The 21,039-nt window shown below is 39.1% G+C and overlaps 1 protein-coding gene across 1 annotated transcript; it reads right to left on the bottom strand.

The window, feature by feature from the left end:
* Positions 1 to 956: 956 nt before the first annotated feature.
* Positions 957 to 21,018, bottom strand: kiaa1328 (KIAA1328 ortholog). The gene is made up of 12 exons (XM_004068878.5): positions 20,863 to 21,018; positions 18,729 to 18,764; positions 18,380 to 18,651; positions 17,059 to 17,159; positions 16,457 to 16,572; positions 10,906 to 11,030; positions 9,123 to 9,496; positions 8,801 to 9,004; positions 8,552 to 8,647; positions 8,332 to 8,423; positions 8,013 to 8,124; positions 957 to 1,269 (listed from the first exon to the last, which is right to left on the bottom strand). Exons 1-12 carry the CDS (start codon positions 20,915 to 20,917, stop codon positions 1,056 to 1,058), a joined length of 1,797 nt encoding a protein of 598 aa, XP_004068926.4. The 5' UTR covers positions 20,918 to 21,018; the 3' UTR covers positions 957 to 1,055.
* Between the last annotated feature and the right edge of the window lie 21 nt (positions 21,019 to 21,039).

Here is a 21,039-nt window from a genome sequence, read left to right as displayed (position 1 = left end):
TTGCAGTGCAACTGAGGGAAGTTAAGTCTACTGTTCAGTCAGATACTGGATCACAACAGTAGGCTAAGTAGGCCTAAAGGTCACAGGGATTCTCTGCCAATGTTTTAGGAAAAACCTCTTTTTTTTTAAATAATAGCTGATTGGCAGGTGGCATAAAATTAAATCATCCAGCTGTTTTTGTTTTTAAACATTTGACAGAGCTCCGATCTTGTTTATCCCAGTCACCCTCCAAAGAGTACATTTCACTGAAGTCTGTGGCATTTCATCCAAAGGAGAAGTGTCACTCTCTTCAGCGCTGCCGCTGGTGTGATTTTATTTTCTAAAGCTCTGTTGTGTTTGCTCGACTCACTATTTCCATGGTTTGGTTTTTTAAAGTATTCTGGAACTCTACTGTAATTCCCAGTTTCAGCACAGATGGAGAGTGGGGAGATGAATGTTGCATATTAGGCTTTGCCAGGATCCTGATGAGTTGAGCTTCTGATTGGGCAGTGCGCTTTAGGCTCCCACCCCTCTGTCTATAGACTGCAACATTCTCCAGTCCCCTGGACTCATCTTTTGTAATTTTAAATGAATGATGCGTCTCAGCTTAGCCCAATAATAAAGCACAGTCTAGAATAAATGATCCCGTGTGCTGTCGTGATTGTGGGTGCTTTATCACTGCATGATTTATTTAACATAGACATTTTGAGAGTTGCTCATTTTGAAAAAACACACTCGCACATGAACTGAGCTTGACGTGATGCAGGTGAAGTAAAAATATGTGTGTAAATAGATTTTTTCTCTGCAAAACTTGGCTCCTAATTAGATGTGAGTGATGGGAATTAGGCTTCATTAAAGTTGTGAGTCAATCCACACCCCATAGTAAAAAGTTAGGAAAATTATTTTTTAATGTTTTTTCTGTGTAAAAAGAAAGAAAATTTTAGACCATGCCAAAAAAAAAGAACAATGTACAAGACTACAATCAATATTTTTATTCAAAAATAAAAAAAATTAAAAGTTGAAAAATTACATTGTATGTCATCAAGAAGATATTTTAAGACTAATTTCCTCATTTGTCAGCAAATAAAAAAAATATCTTCTAGAATTTGGCTTTCTTCAAGATCTTGGTGAAAACTCTGAAGATGAGGCCCGGCAGTGGCATGGAAGACAGATTGAGGCCCCGTGAGACTCGACACGCGTCGTGACGGTTTGGTTCTTCGAGCACTTGGCTTGGACTTCTCAGAAACAGGACTAAACACTTCCAATAATTCACCCATGGAGAAATCCAACCTGAAAAAGGAATGTTTTATTGGGATATTTATGATGTTCCACTGACGGCACATTTCTAATATTAGCAGAAGATAGAATTTAAAAGACAATTATTAGTAATAGCCTGCAGTTCCGGCAAATATTAAGACATCAACACCAATTTGTGCTTCAAGATATCTGCTTTTTACACATGGGACAAAAGTCCAGTTCACTGTAACAAGTATCCATTTCTGCATTCAGTAAATACAATTCCTTCATGTGTAATAACCATTCAAATTAGTACTATAGCAAGACCTTTCGGGAAACGAGCATCTCATTGTTGGCTAGCTGCTAGTAGCACTACATCCTCTCAGTGAAAACAGGAAACTACAAAAGAGTTTGAAAGTTTTAGGCTGAAAATATGCTGTAAAAAAATGCTTTCAAAAATTCAAGTTTTAAATATTTATTTTCATCAATCAGCAAAATTCAATGAATGAACACACCCTTGCATTGACATGTTCTCCCTACCATGACAAAGGTGGATAAAGGTGGAAAGATTTCATGTAATCCATGGACACCAGTGAAGATCACAAATCATTGAAGTAAAAGGTTCAGAGCACTGTCTAGTGGGTCTAGATGACCCAACTCCCAATGTTAAAGTGCCTAGGATAGCACAAGGATTAAGGGAATTCGGCTAGTAGGTTCTTCTAAACATCTTGGAGGACTAACCGCAGCTCTGTGGCTGTAGGCTTTCTCACATTGTTCTATCTATTCTTGCAATCCCAGACACACTTCATGATGTTGACAACTTTGTGGTGGTCATCACTTCCAGAACTTCCTGTTCTTTGTCATGCTGAAAATAGTCCTTAATGACTTATGCTGCGTGTTTAGGGTCGTTGTCGTGCTGCAGAATAAAATTGCAGCTTCCTCCCTGATTGTACTGCATCTACTTATATTTCTCAGCATTGATCCATTAATCCTGGCCACATCTCCAACTCCATTTGCAGAAATCCAACCCCAAAAGTTCAAGGGACCTTCAGAAGCTTCACTGCTGTCTGCAGACACCCAGGTTGTGCAGCTCTCCAGCCTTTTGAGGAATAATCTTTCTTCTGCTACAGTTAAAGATTTGAAATCTGGGCTCATCAGTCCAGACCACTGGTTGCTGTTTTTCTGCACCCCACTTTCTATGTTCTCATTCATACTTGAGTCACTTAGCTTGATTTCCATATCAGAGGTTTGGCCTTTTGGGAGCATCTCTTCCATGAAGGCCACTTCAGTAGATGGGTGTACCTGGTTTTCTGTTGGTTCTGAGCTACTGGCACTGCTGACCATCTACTGAATATCTAGAAAATAACCTTGATGTGTCTTTCATCTGCTGGAGGAGGTTTTTGGCCAACCACTGCGTCTATAATCCTCAACACTTTTTTGTGCTTCTTCAAAATTTATTGAAGATCTAGAAACCTCAGTCTGCTTTGAAATCATTGCTGATGCAGTAGCACTAGCTTGTGTCTTGTTGCTTGGCCCAGTCTTACTATGACATGAAACTTTTTCTATCAACCTATCCTTGGTAGCAGAGTTTGCCTGGTCCTCACTCAGATTGAAGCCTCCCACAAAGCTGTTTCTTTTCACTTCATGACCGGGTTTCAGCCTCTGTGTGACATTGATGCACATTAGCACCTGTTCGTACACATTGGTTGATCAAAAACCTGAATATAATCCTATAAAATCTCTGACTTTGTAAAAGTTAACAGTAGATGCTGGTTTGAAGCTAAAAGGTAGAAAGTTCAAATATTGATTTCGCTCAGACTTTTGTTTTCAGACTTTGCATTTTGTAAATTGATTTTAAAAAAAAAGATTATGTACATTTGGGGGGGGTCAGCGTTTTTTTTTAACTCTATAAATTTTGTAAAAAATACAACGGAAGCTTATTTTAAGCTGTAAGTCTGAATGGATGATAGAAAAATGGAATCTCAAACATGGGCTGAAAACACAATAACTCCAAACATTGACTAAATGAAACTGCTTTGGTGTGAACAAATCCTTTTCTTTCCAAAAGTGCTTCCTGAGTTTCAGCAAACACAATTGACTCGTCAAAACCACAGGAGCATCTGCATTAAAACAAAATTTAAAACTAAAAAAAAATAGTAAGTTTCTTGCAGATGTTTTTGAATAAGGGGGGAAGAACCTGGTGATTTTCCCCTAGAATAGGAATGAGTGAGTGTGCAGTGAAATAAATAAACCAAAACGGGGGAGATTAAGCTAATAGAGATTCAATCCCTCAGTCTGGCGGGCTTGATAAATTATTCAGTGTATACACAGTCGAACGACAGCCATTCCAGATACAAAACATGAATTCTTTAAAGCACGCTCCACTGATGTTGCTAACATAATTCTCTGCTCGTTTAAAGCCTCATCGATTTGCATCGTGATGCTCTGCACACAGCTCTCTGAGGTAAAGGCGATCTTTGGGATGCACTTGTTGATATGCATGCGGGTGGTCAGCAGACAGACGCACCGCTGGAACTTCCAATCAGGAGGAATTTGTCTTCCTCCACACGTACATATAGACCTTGATATGTCATGTTTATTCCAACTAACTCGAGGCATCAGCAGCTGCAGCGCTTTAACAGCATGCATTTCACTTTAGCAACATGAATTAATATATGCACATGTTTGAGTAGGAGGGAGGGGGAAGCAAATAAGAGTTAAGTGAACTGAGGGATGATAACTGATGGGGAAGAAAAAAGAAAAAACTGGCGGAATCTGAAATAAGTAAATCTGTCTTCCTCATTTGGTCTGCTGCCTGTCAACGGCAGAAGCAAAAACAAGGGAGAAAGACTCAGAAAAAGAATGATGGGTGTTTGTCTGTTTGTATGAGAGAGACTGGAAATGAGTGGTGCTTTGCGGATGGAGAGGAACGCGGGGTGGGAACGCGGGGGGAGGGACTCGGGGCCCAGTTGCTTCGGCTCGAAATGTGAGAATTTGCATTTTTATTTGTTGATTTATTTAACGGACAGGCCTCTCAAACAGCCATCCATCAACAAACGACATGCCAGTAATGAATAATGCATCACTTACCGGCGGTCACAATCTATAACAAGGGTGGGGTGGGTGGAGTGGGGGTACAGTTTGGGCAGGATGGGAAGAGAAGACAAAAGACAGAAAGGCAAACGGATATTGAGAGGAGCACGGAATGTGGGACGACGAACTTCCCGTCTGGGATCCGGCTTGCATAAAAGATCCATAAAAGTGAATTGCTGCTAGATATTAATCCCTCCCAACAGACACCATGGTAAATCCACTTTACTACTAAATGCATATAAGGAAACCAAATGGACAGTAGTAAAAGTGACTCAAGTTTCTGTCAAGGTTCGAAAGATGCTGCTAACCTTTAATAGCAGGTCATATGGAGGGCGTCTGGAGAGCCCGCGCCATCAACCCCAGAGTAATCCTCTCTGCTGTGCCAGTCAATACAACAATAAGAACCCACAGGGAACGCCACAGAAATAAGACTCAGACCGTATTTCACCTCGATGTAAAAACTGTTTTTTTCTTTTTCTGAAAAGTCGTGCTAAGTGAAATGGAAAATAAGTGCTAGCATGCTTTCAAATAGCTCTCTAAATGTTTGACCACCTGACCCGCAGAGTCCAATAAAATTGTCATCGATGGCGAGTGTCTCTTTTGCAGCTCCTTAAGACCACAGAGCTCCTCTACATACACGGCTTAGCAGCTCCTCCACACTCATAACTTTCATTGCTTATGTGACCCCTCCTGTTCTTTTTTAAATAGCAGTCCACCCCATGTGTTGCCTTTCATCTTCAGCCCAAACATTTATGGAAAAAAAAAGAATAATCATAAAAATACACCACTACACATATTGAGAATAACAATTTGCAAAGCAATCAATAGCAGGCGGCCTGCGGCAGGATAGATGGAGATGAGATGTGTTGGGTTGTGCTGAAAATGTCTCATTATCAAGTAGACCAAGATTCATGAAAAGATTAGGAACGTTACTTAATGTTAAATCCCAGCTTTGGTTTTGCAATTTGCATCTTTATTAAAACGGTTAAGATCAGATGACTGGATGAGGGAAGTGTGATGGGAAAAGCACGGAATAAGATACCAAGCCATTAAGTCAGGGAAAGTTTTTACTTTTCTTTTTGAAAAATAAAAATCCTACAGCTAAACGTTCCTCTCCTCACTGAGGTTGGTCTGAAATGAAAGGAACAGGAGCCAGGTCACTTCACCTTGTGACCACTAGGTGGATTAAGCTAAGCTAACTTTTAACAAAATGTGTGTTTTTTTGTTTCTTCAGTGGTGCACGAGCGATGACCTTCTTTCACCAGACTTTGTGTCATAAGTTTTCTTCCACACAACTAGGAAGAAACGAAAACGTAGAGAACACGTGTTCAATTCTTATTCTTCCTGAAAGAGTTCAGAAGCTCACATGTTGTCAGTCTTGGCAGAAAAAGGGCTGAACTGTGTTGATGTAAAAGACTCCTGGCTTCACTCTGCATTTAGACAGGGTTGGGTCATTGATGTTTTGAGACATTCTTTTTAGCAGTTTAATGCATTTTTAGATCAATGTAGCTCAAGTTTTCTGTCAGAAACAGTGAAATAAACAGAAGTTTGACTGTCACTGACTGTCCTCGATGCAAACCAGTGATTGTTGCCCTCCCTTCACTCTGCAAACTATGAGATACGCGACTTTAAATATTTAAAATTTCACAACTTTTCTTATTAGTATCCATCCAATTTCAGAACTTGATGAATCCTTTTCTGAATCACAGGGCCTCTGGAGCAAACCTGGCTACTGTTGGGCGAGGGTAGAGTACACCCCGAACAGGCCGCCAGTCTGTTGTAGAGTCACACACCCAACCACTGCACCACCTTGCATCCCTTTTTAATAAATCAGCAGGAATTATGCAAATTAGAGGGAGGTTTCTTTATAACAATTAAAAGCAAAAAGCTATTTACTTAAGTAACATCTCAGGCTTGAAGCTGTAAACTCATGGTTATTGACCTTGATTGACCTTTTTGAGTTAAACTTGGATTACACGACTCCATAATTAAGAGTTTACCAGTCATCATAACAATCATCTTTTCGAATCGGGAGTTTTTACCGTCGTCAAGCTCAGACACATAAATCAGCGTAGATTTACACAATGGTACAGGCAAAAAGGGCTTAGCCCTGATCAATTCCCTGTAAAAACTAAAAAGTCCTTGCACAGTCGTAGGCAAGTGCACATGTGCACTCAGTAAAAACACAAGAGCTGGGGTTAATTCCCATTAAGTGACTGAGACTACAGCCTGATGCTCTCCACCTCTTCATGTCTTTCTGGCCATTTCCATTACTGGTTGTGATTTTACCTTCTTCTCTTCCCATTTTTCACTTTATCCAATGTTTTCTTCCCTCAAACACACTTTTAAGACCTCTCCTCTGCTTTCTCTGTCTCATTACTGTGGCAGAGAGAGAGAGAGAGAGAAAGGAAAGGAAGGCCAGAGCGTGCATCCAAGTCTGTTCAATTACACCTGCTGCAGGATCCCTGCTAGGCCAACTAATGGAACACAGCACGTCTCCTGACAGGCTGGCCACAACACCAGCTAGCCCTGTAAAAAGCTTCATTTAGCTTTTCTCCACTCCAAAAGTTAGCCAGACTAAGAAAGGTTGGCAGTATTTAGCCAGCCTTTGGAACTGCATTAAAAAAACACAACAAAAAAAAAACAGATATTTGGTATGATTCTGTGCGAATTAGAATTGTAAATATTTCTTGAAACCATAAGGAGAAATTTTAGAGATTTCACAAACAAACCCAAAAACTACTGCTAATTGTATCCCCTGTGTTTTCCTGTTGCATCTCAAAAATGGCATTAGAAAAAGCCAATGCATTATTAATGATGGTTATTGTTTTGTGCTGTTATGAATGTATGAATATGTGAAAATCACTTATTGTCAAGTCTCCAAGAGAGCGTGTAATGTTTATTAGAGAATAGCTATTGATCAAAATCCTGAATGAGCAAGTCCCACTCTGATCATTATTTTATCTATTTTCACAGTGTTCCCAGGGGTCTTTTATTTATGATTATATGTTTTTTAGCCAAAATCAAAAAATTTGTGTCAATTTCTAGCACATTGTTTGTGCAGAGCAGCAGTAGTTCATTAGAAATTTGCCTCTGAGTTGTGGGCGGGGCTACTGGTGTGGAACAACCCTTTCACTTCCCCCTCCCCATTACTGAGAGCTCTCTGTTTACACCCTCTCTCTGGCTAGCTTACAGCCCTCACTCCAGCTATATTGGAACTATTCGCCTCTGAGTTGTGGGCGGGACCATTGGTGCAGAACAACCCCGGCCAGTATATTTTCTACGTGATAAATAAGCTCCATTTCAAAAAAGAAAAAAAGGAATTTTGATCTTAATGATGTTATATGTGCTCCATCATTAGAAAAATGCCACAATAACATGTTAAATACAGCCTTTTCATTGGAGTAGGTCTTCAAAAAGACTCAACTTTTTAATTATAGATGGGGACTCACTAGGTGAGAGTTTCAGACTTCTCATCAGACATGCAGTTTTATAGACTTATAAACATTTTTCCTCAATGTGTAGTTCTCTCTCACAAACTGTGCTCTTGTGAACAACTATTATAGTTTTTTTTCTATTTCATACTGAGCAGCAGGTAAAACTATACACCTAATTAAAAGCTCCTGCTAAATGATGAGCCAACAACATCTATTATCAATATTAAATAAATTGTTCAATTAATATTTGGTAAAGATTTTTCTTACCTTGTTTCTGAGCTTCTGTGGTTTTCAGAAGCCAAGATGGGTTTTCTTAGATCTTCAGGAGGCTTGGCCGGAGAAGTGGCCATGTCCCTTCGGGGCTGTTCTGATAAGTCCGCTGTTAACACAGAAGACCAGGTTTTTGACCAGAAGCATCAATTGAAAAGCAGTTTTGCAAGTGAAAACCTTTGAAAATTGCTAAAAAAAAAAAACGCTGTTTCAGAAAGATAATGCTCTTGACAGAACAGTGTGATACGGTTTGAGATAACACCCTCTTCTTCATGAAAATATAAGCATGTAAATGATGCAAATACTGCATATTTACCATTTCCACAGGCTGAGGACACCGGTAGGCTTTGAGAGTGTTTTTCATGCAGACTTTGTCCTTCAGGATGTGCTTCTGCATCTTTACACACCCTGCAGACCACAGGCAAATATTTGAAGCTGGCTTTCTAGTGTGTGGCTGCAGCGTTGTATGTGTGGCAGAGTTTGTTTGTTTGATGTGTGTGTTGTGTGTGACTGACTAAAGCTGTTACTTGGTTTACCTGGAGGACAAATCTTGGCAGGAAAGACCCTCCGGCTCTGGAGCTCCATTTCTAGTGTTTGAGCTGCTGAGCTCAGCTTGAGAGTGTTGTTGAATTCTAAAAAAGAAAAAAATGTATAAAAAAGGGGAATAAAAATAAGATTCTGCAATGACAAACATTCCCAAAGTACATGGAAGGGCAGGGTATAACCTTAAAAAAAAAACGATGGAATTGAAAAGATGGTTAGTGTATTGGCTTTCTTAATTCTACCTGCTGTGGTCAAGAAAAGACTGTTTTAGCTGCTCGGTTTGTCTGTTCAGCCTCTCCTCCTGCTCAGCCAGCCGCGCCTGCAGCTTGTCCCTCTCTGTTTCCAGCTGCATCTTCTGCATCAGCAGCTGGTGCCTCTTCCTCTCCCAGTCCTCATGACCCAATGAAGGCCTGGTTAGAGAGTCCATTTTACTCCCGTTGTGTGACCTGTGTGCAAATGTGATTCCTCTTTAATGCTCAACATTTTCCCGCCTTTACAGAAGAAGAAAAAAGTTCCTCCAATAAATGTACAATTTTGAGGAATCGTATGTTTCAAGCACTGTACCTGTCACACCCCCTTTGGCAAAACATGTCGGGGTGGCAAGCCTCAGGACGGGAGCTGCGGTCACTTTTAAATTTCAGTGTTCCACAGCTTGTGCCATGACAACTGCCTTGGCCGCCCTGGCATCTGTAGCATGTGTGTGGCTCCCTGCACCCCCTCCTCTGACTGCCATGCTGCCTGGCTGGCTCATCAGAGGGGCTTAACTCATTGCAACAGGAAGGACACGGGGAGTTTTTCAACATCTGTGCTGCTCGTCTTCTTGTATCGCTGCTCCGACGTGCTTCGGTGGCGGCGAGGCCGAGGTAGGAGCCATCAAAGGCTGAGCCATTAGCTCTGCTCACCGATGTCCTGCCGGGGGCTTCCTCGCTGCCGAGCACCTGGACGGAGAACAAAGTCGCTGTGTGTGCCTTTGGCCAATTTAGGAAACCTCTGAAAACCTGACAGGGTTTTTCAGCCAAAACAAACTGCTCCATAAAACTTTCATTTACAACAAGGCAACAAAAGTGGAATTTACCAATACGACATTAGGACTCATTTACAAATCTAATTTGCTAACGCCGTTATGCACTGTAAAAGCTCCCCATTTGTTTGCAAGAGCTGTTGAGTTTCCAAGTGCTGCCAGAGCACAGCTTATGTAAACAGCCAGTGCCTGGATGCTCAGATGCAGCACACAGATGCAGGGCACAAGCTGCCTTCACTGCAGAGCGGCTGCTGCGGCCATGGCACCAGATAAAGGCCCGCAAATCATCTTTCAAAACTGGACAGCTGCCACGGGATCAGAGAGGACAGGTTTAAGCTGAGCATGAGTGGCAGTTAGACCAAGGTTAAGAACATTATGGAATAAAGATACTGAGAAAAGCCCACCTTGCAGCAGAAGAGACTGATTTGTCGATGCTCAGAGAGCACACATTATTTAGAGCCGCTTGCTGGACAATAACGTTGTAAAGTCCTTTCACTAAAGCCAATGTTACATCTGATGTCACAGTGAAAGAGTATGAAGTTTATACACAGAACATTGTGGTGCCAGGGCTTTTGTTTGACCATTTCCTTCCATGTCTGCATGTCATTACTGCAGCTATTAACTCCTTTACATAGTTTTTATATGTGATTGTCTCTTTCCTGTCAGATTTGACCCAAAGGAGTAATGACAGACAATCACCTTTTAAGGTCTGATTCTACTTTCTATTCATCCATTCAAGGGGGTTTACCTCTCCATAGGAGAACAAACGCAGATCCAGTAGGTCACTGTAAACTGTTGGTTCCTTATGCAGACAATACCATTGACTATTTGTGAGAACTGGACTGACTGTGATGTCACCCATAGAAAATGACTTACCACCAGCTCCAACCAACCAAAGTCAATTTAATCGCCGTTTTTTAGCGATGCAGATACTGTCATGTTGGAGCCAGATGACATCAGTAAGCAGTGACTGTTCCGAGTCTGTGAGTCAATGTTTCTATGGCAACAACTCTTACCAATCAGGAGTGAGCTTGTTGGAAGTCTACACCCTTACCACTTGAAACCGGGCTCAGGAGAATCTGTCAATTAAATGTTTCCAACTTTCAGCATGAGACCACATACTTTTTATAAAGGTACCAGAGCAACATTTGTGTGTGTGTGTGGGGGGGGGGGGGGGGGGGGGGGGTTCTTATATACAGTCCATTGGCAATAGTTAAAACACAAATTAAATCATTTGGCCTTATTGAAGTGATCTGGACTCACTTCTGTGTTAGCTTGTTTGCATAAACTGGTTTATAACTATCAACCCTTTCCTCTGAAACTTACCCCACTGGGTGGAGCGGGCTGGCTGAGCTGAGCAATGGACTGGTTCAGCTGTGCTTGTTGCTGGGAAAGATATTGCTGGTAGAGCCCAAGCAATTCCTGGCACTCTCTGTACTGTCGCTGTAGGCCTGGTAGATCCAGAGTTAAGGAGCTCATAAAGTAGAAAAATAGACCATGATTTAAATAAATTGATATCAAAAACGGCTTTTGCAGTTAAAATATTTTGTGATGTAAATCTATCAGAAATCCATAAGGAAAAGGACGAACTCTACTGGGAAGGAAAAGCATTTTGTCAAAGAAAAGCTTCTGTTGTGACATTAAAAAGAGCAAATTGTGGCTTTAGGCTGACAATTGAAATGAAAGTCTCCTTTTATCCATGGAGAATAAACAGGATCAGGAAAATGGTGAGAGCAGCAATTCTGCAAAACAAAGGGTCCAGCAAAATATCAAAAATCTTGTGGCACGGAGCATTTTCGCCATCTGGGTCGAGCCGAGCTGTGTCGAGCTGACGTGGGTTGTGCCACGCCAGGCTGCTCGCCAGACAGAGAGCTGGCAGCTGTGGGACAACTAATCTGAAGCGAGACTACCGCCGCGCCTCAGGAGCCCACTAATGACAGTGGCAGCCCCACACAACACAAACACACACAAAGATAATGAGCGCAAGACTAGAGAGACTGCACACGGACGCCTCGGCACACGCACAACTATCAAACATGGTTTGATTTCCTGGTGCAACGCACACAAAAACAGCTAAATCTGTGAGCAAATTCCCCACCTGCGATGCAAACACAAAAACAGCAATAAAACACGTAGTACACGAAGCAAGTTGTACACACATCTCCTCACACAAGATGAGTGTAAAGCCTGCTCCTCCAGGCCCCATCTTTTTATGATAGGGGTCCTGCTCTAGCAGCTGATGACTTTCACAGCATCCATTCAAAAAAAGGACTCCCATTTCAGGAGAAAATCAAAGTTAAAAGTAGATTCTTATTGAAGAAATAGTTGGCAGAACACCATATTAGAAAACAGTTGGGTTGTTAAAACCCTTTAATCAGACAGGAAATTAAAAAGAAAGGAAAAAATCAGGGATGGCTTGAAGGTAAAAGACCAGACGATGTAATACAAGGAGGCGGCATCCTTAAACACTGCGAGGGCTTTTAATGAACCAGGGATATTCAAATGGACACACATGGCACCATTCTGAGTGACCCAGAGCACAGTAGTTAAAAAAAAATTATTATATTAATCTACATTTTAATGTATTAAAAGTCAAGTCAGAATTTACTACATGTGTCGGGTCCATGAAAGCAGCACATCGTAAACTATAGCAACAGAGGTGTTTTTTTTTTACTTTTCAAATATAATATTTAGAAAATAATTTTAAAAAATAAACACTCTATTGTCTTTGAACCAACACCTAAATGATCCGATTTTTGAATTATCAACAATTCAATAACAATAGTTAACAAATATTCTGCTTTTTAACCTTCATCATAAAAGCATATCCGTCAACGTAAAAGTCCCACTCTAATAATATATTGGACAAGTGTTCCCAGTGGTCTATTAATTATGATTATGGTGTTTTAAGGCAAAAATCTGTATTGCTTTCTAGGTCATAGTTTCTGTAGAGCAGCAGGAGTTCATTAGAAAGAAATATGGAGTCACTTAGACTTTCTTACTATTTACTATGAAGTTCTGCCTGACATTATTTGCACGTTTTCAGCAGGAGCATACACAGCTCAGGAAAAAGTGGGACGCCCATCTATGTTGGTAATTATAATATAATGCTCTACATTTTCATGCATATTTTTTGCTAAAGTTAATTGTCAGGTATATTTCATTGCTGAGATTTGCCTTAAAGTAATATTGTTCATGAAACACTGTAAAGGTACCAGAATTGCATCTTCTTGAATGGTGGTATCACCCATTTTTAGGTAACGTAAGTAGATTTCACACGGTTAATTATATTTCTCTGTTTTTTGTTCATTGGTCGAAAAAGTCTTGCAGACGCTGATAAAAAAAAAAAAAAAAAAGCGTGGCAAGCATCATTTTTACTTGGCTAAAATCTGCATGTGTGATTTTCAACCCACTGGTACAGTTTACAGACTTAACATAGTTTGAAAAACAAGCAACCCGTTTTATGTTCACCTTTTCTTTTGTTGAAAGGTTGACATTTTGTTTTTACCCTGTTGTACCAGCCAATCAGGATGTGTGCCCCACTTAATTTTTGATATTTGAAACTCCAGCCCAGCTGAATTTGTAATTGAACAGCCCCAGTTTAAACCCTCCGTCTAACTCAGACTCCCTTTTGCCTGCTCTGATCTCCATGTATGCAGTTCTATATGGAAAACCTAAGGACATCACAAGGGCATCACGTCATGTAAACTGCACTGGGAGGTCTGCTTATGCAGCATGATGGATCTTAAAGGGGATCAACTGAATATGCTCTCAAGCTCCACCTTCAACTAAGATTTGATACAAAGCTTCAGAAAGAAAATGCTATTCAAAACTGGACTTAATGGAAGTGGAAATCAAAAATACTTGGATAATGTTTATCTATGTCATGAAAGCCAGCAGCCTGCAGCATCACAAAGGCAACATGATTATGTGTTGACAAGGTAACCGTCTCCGGACAGCTAGTGCTAGGTAATCGGAGTGCTGCAACACTGATAAAATCCCACCTCTCAAGCTGTCACTACACTAAACGTGCTTCTTTAACAGCCTTGGACATAAGCCAATGGGGGCAAAGCAATTGGCAAACCCCTTTACACTAGAGCTGCAGAGTGTCGACAATGACTTACTCCTCCCCCTTTGCTCCAAAAATACTCAGAATCAAGGGCTTGGACCGAAGAGCTTTCAGACGGGGCCCGTCAAAATGATTCACTTCCCTGTCAGGCCGGGGCTCAAATGAAATAATGAAATCCACTTCAAGGTGGAACAAATTTGCACAGGAGGGGGGAATATTTTAAAGCCTGCTTTAGCACGCTGTGCCAAACAGATTGACCCCGAGCGGGGATGCGAGGGGAATGGGGGCGGAGACTGATGTGTGCAAATGTGCCAGGAGTCTATCACAGTGTGCGAGGGAGAAATGGCAGGATTTGCGAAGGGGGGAGTGGGTTTGTTGAATTGAAACTGAAAAAATGAATCTGAAGAATTGAGTCCAGGACAGGTTTGTGAGTGTCACCCTTATCATAAAAAATAACCTACCAACTCCTTACATTAGAAAACCAATTCTGAACAAGAGAATTGGCAGGCATCTTCAAGATTCATGATCATAGTTGAAACGTTACAGGCTAGAGGTGCAGAACAGTCTAATCAACAGGAATCCATTTACATAGAATGCCTATTGAACACTGACTGATTTGACAAACTTTCCTGAGCAAATATTGCAGAGTTTCTTGCCGTACACGTCATCAAACTTCAGTCATACAACTTAGATGTTCCAAAATAAAACTGATAATTAAATAAATAACTAAAAATCATGTAAATGTTCAGAGCCTGAATGCATACATTTAAATAAGACACCAGTCGGTCATTCATTTCTGTTTAAAAAGGCAGTTATAGTACATCTATTGTTCATAATGTACAACAATATTCTTTATAACCATCTAAATTCTTCAGTCTTTGAGTTCTTCTTTTTTATCTATCTTTTATTATCTCTAGGTGCATGACGCTAGAAGTCATATACGCTGTTCTTTGAGACTGAGCTCAACTGGATGCTTTCGTCCAACATGCAAACACGCCTCAAGTGTAAAAAGGAAAAAAATAAAATAAACCTTCCTATCTCAAGAACATATTTAGTCCAATATGTCAGTCAGCTGCAAATGCCAAACGAATATTCCACATTTCAAGGGTGCCTTTCTTCCTCGTCCGTGGTGGCTTGGGGCAGATGTATAGGCCGACGTTCTTTATACCACAGACAACCCTGAGTGTCGGTTAGATAAGATAAGCTGAAGCGTAATGGAATTAGACTTGACAAGACTCTCACTCTGTATTTGCCTTTGGTGTCTCCTTAACCTTTCGAAGAAGTGCCGGAACCTTCTCCCTAAGAAGAGCTTTCACGACTCTTGCACACTTTAAAAGACTATGTGTTATTCTCCCCCCCCCCAAGGTGCTTGGATATGAACACATTTTGCTCACAAATACTTTTTTAATGGAGTTTCAAAAGTTTGGCGGTAATGCCAAGTCTTCAAGCCAAAGGGTCTTTAATGGAGTTTTGCTTTTTTTCTTCTTCTAAATTTTCCTGACTCAATAGCCAGTTAAGAACTTTTGAGCTGCTGCAATTACTTTTCATATTTTTGCAGCATGAAGCTTCAGCTTCTTGTATGACCAGTTCATTTTCCTATCGCAACTTTCGCACTTACCTCATACCAGGCAATAAAAATTCAGCTAGTGACCCATCTGATCTCATTCCACACAACAGAAAGATGTTCTGTTCAACATTTAACAGTCGGGGAAGGTCAGAAAAAAAGAGCGATGAAAGCAAATACCATGGTTCCCTCAGTTAATATCAAAATTCATCTTTAGACAGAAAGATGACTCAGATGGTCTGAGCCACGGCTCCAACCATGAAATTGATTCTGTACACAGCGGTGGATAAACTACAAGTACTTGCAAAGAACGACTGAAGCAAGCATGGGATCATTTAAATGCATCTGTTTCTTTGCCTTTGTGTCAGATTGACAGGTCTGGCCCAAAGGCTGTGAACGACTTCACGTGGGACAACACTGCCCCCTGCAGACGTCCCTTGAAAACAGCAAACAAAGTGAGACTAGACTAGTGTTGAAATTGTGTTTGAACTTTTTAACTATACTTTGTTAGAATGGATCAATAATTTCTACAAGTGACTTTCCTTTAGAGTCAATGAACTTTTTTCATGCGCTTTATGTATTTATTCACATTTCCACCACTTAAAGATCCACTCCAATGAAAACTGTGTTTTAGGTGTGTTTAACATGGACCTGCTGCATTTTTCTGACAATGGAGGACATATAAAGAAAACTTAGCTCACAAAATGCCCATATTTAAAATTTCTGAATATTTCTTTATTAAAATCATTGTGAATCAGGAGCAGATGAAAAAAATGCAGTAGGAAAAGACTTGTGACTTAGAAACTACAATCGTCAGGTCAAAAGCTCCTTGCTCCGCCCCATTATGATGCATCCACTTTTAGACAAATAGATCCATGTACGTCTTTGTTTTCCTTGTCTGAGCTGACATCTGGCTCAAAACTGTACAGCAGAATAACGCCAACATTGCTCGCCATTTTGTTGTGCCAGTGGTGTTAGGTTAGGGAAGTGAGGGGCTGTAAGCTGGGGGAGAGTGGGGTGGATGGGGGCGGGGTTACTCCAGTCCCACCAAAACTCAGAGGTGAATTTTTAATTAACTACTGCTGCTCTGCAGAAGCTATGACCTAGAAAACAAAATAGTTTTTTGTGGCTATAAATGGCATAATCATAATTAAAAGACCACTGGGAACACTTTTACAAAAGACCAAAAGATGATGGGAGGGGGACTTTAAGATGCACCTGAGATTATTTCCTTGAAAGGATACTCTCCCTCTCCTGTGCTATGGTCAGATTCTGCTGCTCCAGCTGCTGGATCTTCCGTTCACAATTCCCCTGCTCGTCTTTCAGCCGCTGTACCGACTCTTCCTTTTCCTCACTAACTCTATGGAACAGGAACAATCGGCGTGAAAAGAGGAGTAGATTATGCACAATTTATCAGAGATGACAACATACGGACATGTAATGTTTAAAACAGGTACGTATCACTGCAAAAATGTAGAATCAATTCAATTCTGAGCAGGAAGTTTATCATTGGATTAAATAATAACAAATAATTATTTATTTGCTAAAGTTTCTGTCTTGTTTGGTTATGAAAAATTGGTTTCACAAAACTTTTTCAAATAATATAGAACTTTAATGAAATTATTCATTTTTACGCAAAAAAGAGACAAAAAAAGAGCTTTGTTTTCTATTCCTGAAAAACAACAAGAGGCCGTTTCTGAAGATCGTAGAAGAATCAATATTGCTTTTTCCAATTCAGATACTTTGTTTTCTAACCTAACCTTAACATTTAACTTATTTGTTACAAAGTACAAAGATGGTACAAAGATTTGATAGATTTCCGACAGATGCTGCTGCTGCTGCTTACCTGGCTAATTCCTCAATGAGATTTGCAATTCTCCTTTTATCTTCAGGACAAAGGTCCTTCAAAGAGACGTCGTTCTTAGCTTTGTTGCTTCCAGGCATCATCTGAGTAAAAAAAAAAAAAGAATTTAAAAGTCATTGTGAGTTTAAAAGAAAATACATTGTTTTGCTAAAATAATGTCAATAAACAGAATCGTTTAAGAATAATCTCCTTGATGAAAACTGCAAAGATTTAAAACTTTGTTTTAAGACTTTAAAGATTTTTCACCAAGTTTTACGTTGTTTTAACTTTTCCTTACCTTTCCAAGCTTTTCTCTAAATCAGCACAGTTTAGAATATTTGTCTCATTAAGAGCTAAGATCTAGAAATAAGGAAATTATTATTAAAAACCTATTGCTCCATACTCTTGGCCATAGAAAAACACGATTTAAGACAAAAAAAAACAAAAAATGTGTGATTTAAATCATGTTCATAAGTCAGTTAAATGCCTTTTATTAAACAGAATTACATAATAGTTAGATTTTATGAGGATTAATTATAATGGGCATCTTGTACTAAGATCGTAATCTAACTTTGTTCTAAAATGAACATTTAAACTTAATACACTATTTTTTGTCACTGTAAATCAAAATGAACTACAATCATGTAGATAAAAAGTCCAAAAAAACACAAATAATTTGCTTACAACTAGGAAAAAAATATTTATTATTGGGCTCTAAAACATTTACTTTAAGTAATCCTATTTCACAGTTAGCTTTTTTAGCATATATTTACTTTTTTGAATGTTTGTGTGGAAGTCTTTATTAGATTTTGAAATTGTATTATATAATTTATCGTTAAAGAAAAATCTCCTACTGCATGGACAGATATTTTTTATATTTTTACTACTTTCTTCTTTTTGTAAGTCTTTATCTTTTTTTTTTCTCTTTATTTGAATTAGGACAATGCATATTTGCATATTAAACAATGTTTCAGCAGCTGCTTTAACATAAATATGCCAGAATTATTACAGGAGCTAAATTTCATCTGTTGTCCTAGAACAGGATAAAAATATCAACAATTACATTTACAACACAATGAAATAGCACAATATTAGAGGTAAAAATATTTACAAAGGTTATTACAATAAAAAGCAAGTCTAAAAATTCCAAGACAGTCACAGAAAAACAACAATAACTAATGTTTGCAGGACTGGTTTGTTTTTAGCCATTGTTTAAGAGCTGTTTGGAAGGTAGGGTAGTTTTCCCAGTTCCTAATGTGCTGTGGCAGCGTATTCCATAACTGTGTGGAATACGCTGCCACAGCAGTGAACTGTTGTGGTTTACCTGTAACACAGGACAGGAAGTGTGAGGAGAGTTGGGAAGGATCTGCTCTGTCGGCACAGCTGAACTCCTATGGAGTTGAACTTTTTCCTTCCTGTATGTCCCAGAAATATTACTTGGGGGGTACAACTGTTTGCTGCCAGCTGTGTTTTGTGTGGAGGGATTCTTGCAGAGGGAGACCCGCTTTACCGACGTCTTAGAGCCTCTTTTGCCAGATCCGTAGCTGCTGTCTGATCCCAGACTGAAAGAAAGAGCTTTGACAACTCTATCCACTCCTAAAAAAAACAGTTTGTTCAGAAAAATATTAGAGGGGAAAAACACTGACGGTATGCTACAGACTCACAACACTTACCAGGAATGAATGCCAAAGGCTGCTCTTCGTCAGACACTTTAACACACAAGAAAAAAAAAAGTCACTGTGGTTAACAGAGTTTTAAAACAGCTAAAGTTCATCTTCACATCATCAATGCAGCAAAATTATTTGACCAGAAAGTCTTTTCAACTTGAGATTATACGTAACTTGGTTGCTGTGCAAATCATTATGCCAATCTGAGCAAGTGAGAGCTTATTTTGTATTATTCATATTTATTAATAAGAAAATTAGTCTAAAATTAAAAGGAGAATTGACAACCAACAAGTTGTTAGAAGGACAATTGAGTGGAAAATGTCCTTATCTAATAAAACATCAGTGAAAATGGTGTAAAGGGTTATAAAACTGTGGTTAAATAACTAAATGTAAAAGACATCAGTGTTGAAAAGTAAACTAAAAAAAGAATGACACTACTATGAAAAAAAGGTTTTAGCACTAAGTAAAACCTGCAGTTTCAGTATTCAATAAAGTAACTACATAATAGAAACAAACCATGCATTAAAATTCAAGTAGCTACAGGCTACATGCACACATACATGGCTCTAATACAAAAAAGAAACCGGTAAATAATCTTACATACAGAAAACAGTATTATTAAAACACAGACTATGGACTTTTTTTTTTTTTCTCTCTCAAAAGTTAAAAAATGATGTCTTTGCATACCTTTTTGCATCAGCAATTAAAATATATGCAACAAAAGTGTAAGAAAAAGGTCGTGTGCAAGAAAAGAAAAATGCAAGTGCAGAATATATTTATGCTTTTATAATCTCAATTGGTCTTTGTAAAAAAAAAAAATTAATAAGAAGATTTGAAGTTGTAAGAAAAAAAATCAGCAAGTGTACAAAAACAAAGGAAAGAGTTCTAACTAAGGCTTCGCATAGACATTTTTCTGTCTTCAGAAATGTTTTTCAGGTCCTAAAACAGCACATACACATGCACCCATGTTTTAATTTTAGCACACGTGCATTTCCTCCCCATGAAAAAATATCCCAGTGCAGTTTTCAAAGGGAGAAGACCCACATGGTGCCTATGGGGAATTTTAAAGCCCTATTTTAATAGTACAAACACTAATAAGTGTTATGCTATGGAGGGAATCGAGTCCTATTTTGAAAGAGACAGAAACTATCCATTGAATCCATAGACAGTATTGAATCACAAAATCATGTGACCAATGCTCTCTTAATTTGACCTTAAAAGATATTAAACTTAAAATGACTTCAAAAAGAGATATCCATAATAAGGCTCTATTGCATTTGAAAAAATGTAAATAAGTCATTAAGTTGGTGCAAAAGCCCTACTTAATTTTTCATTACTTGTTTATTTCATATTATTATAATTCAATGATATGGTTTTGATCATGTATGTCACTTTGTTCTTTATATATATTTTTTAAATCCCCAAATGTAAATTTAAAAAATAGAGTCAGTCAGTACATCCATTGAAACTGGGTTTTGGGTAAATACTGTCAACTACAACTACTACTAGTAGTACTAATACTACTGTATTTAATGTTTGGGTAAATGCTGTAAGTTCTGGTGTTTCTTAGTGTCTTGCTTTTAATTAAAATGAAAAATTTTAAATGAAAGCTGCAGGGATTTTTTTCTTATGAAATGTCATGCGTGTGTTTAGCGCCAATTTGAGGACGATTGAAACTTAAAATTTGATTATTTATCACGGATAAGCGAATTCTTGTTAAAGTAGGCTACAACTAGAATGAAAATAGTCTGTCTGAAAAAGTAAAAAAGTCAGAATGTGAAATTCGTCTTTTGTTTGATATTGGGAACCCTTGCGTTCCTTTTTGGCGCATTACCTCAACGCAGCTACGTCATCACGACATTTGGATATGTTGAGAAAAGTCAAGTGTGGGGGAAAAAATGGGTTGATTGGGTGATTTCCACAGCAATTTCGATTACAGTAACCCCTGCAACAAAACGGAGTGTCACTTGTTTAACCAGAAGAGCAGTTCGTTTGTGTTTCACTTCCTCTCTGATAACTTTTTGTCACTTCTTAAACACAGAGAGACACATTTCAAACGTTGAGCAACTTCGTACAAGATTCGTAAACATGAGACTACAACTGACGCTAGAACAGTTTGAAAAAAAACACCAACGCATACCGCAGTTCTTCCAAAATATGCCCGAGTTTCCAGTCTCTTCTGTCGCCGCCGCCATGTTGAAACAACCGCCACCACTCCCAAAGAACCAAGCGTTGCTAAGGAATATTAGCCCCGCCTTTATTTCATAACTAGCATTTTGATTGGTTACTTTGCACAAAAAACGATTTCTATTGGCTT

This window comes from Oryzias latipes, chromosome 5 (genome assembly GCF_053564925.1).
Source record: "Oryzias latipes strain Hd-rR chromosome 5, Olatipes_Hd-rR_3.1".
In the NCBI taxonomy this organism is placed as follows: domain Eukaryota; kingdom Metazoa; phylum Chordata; class Actinopteri; order Beloniformes; family Adrianichthyidae; genus Oryzias; species Oryzias latipes.
The sequence above is the reverse complement of the archived record's forward strand: the minus strand, read 5'-3'. Positions and strand labels throughout refer to the sequence as shown.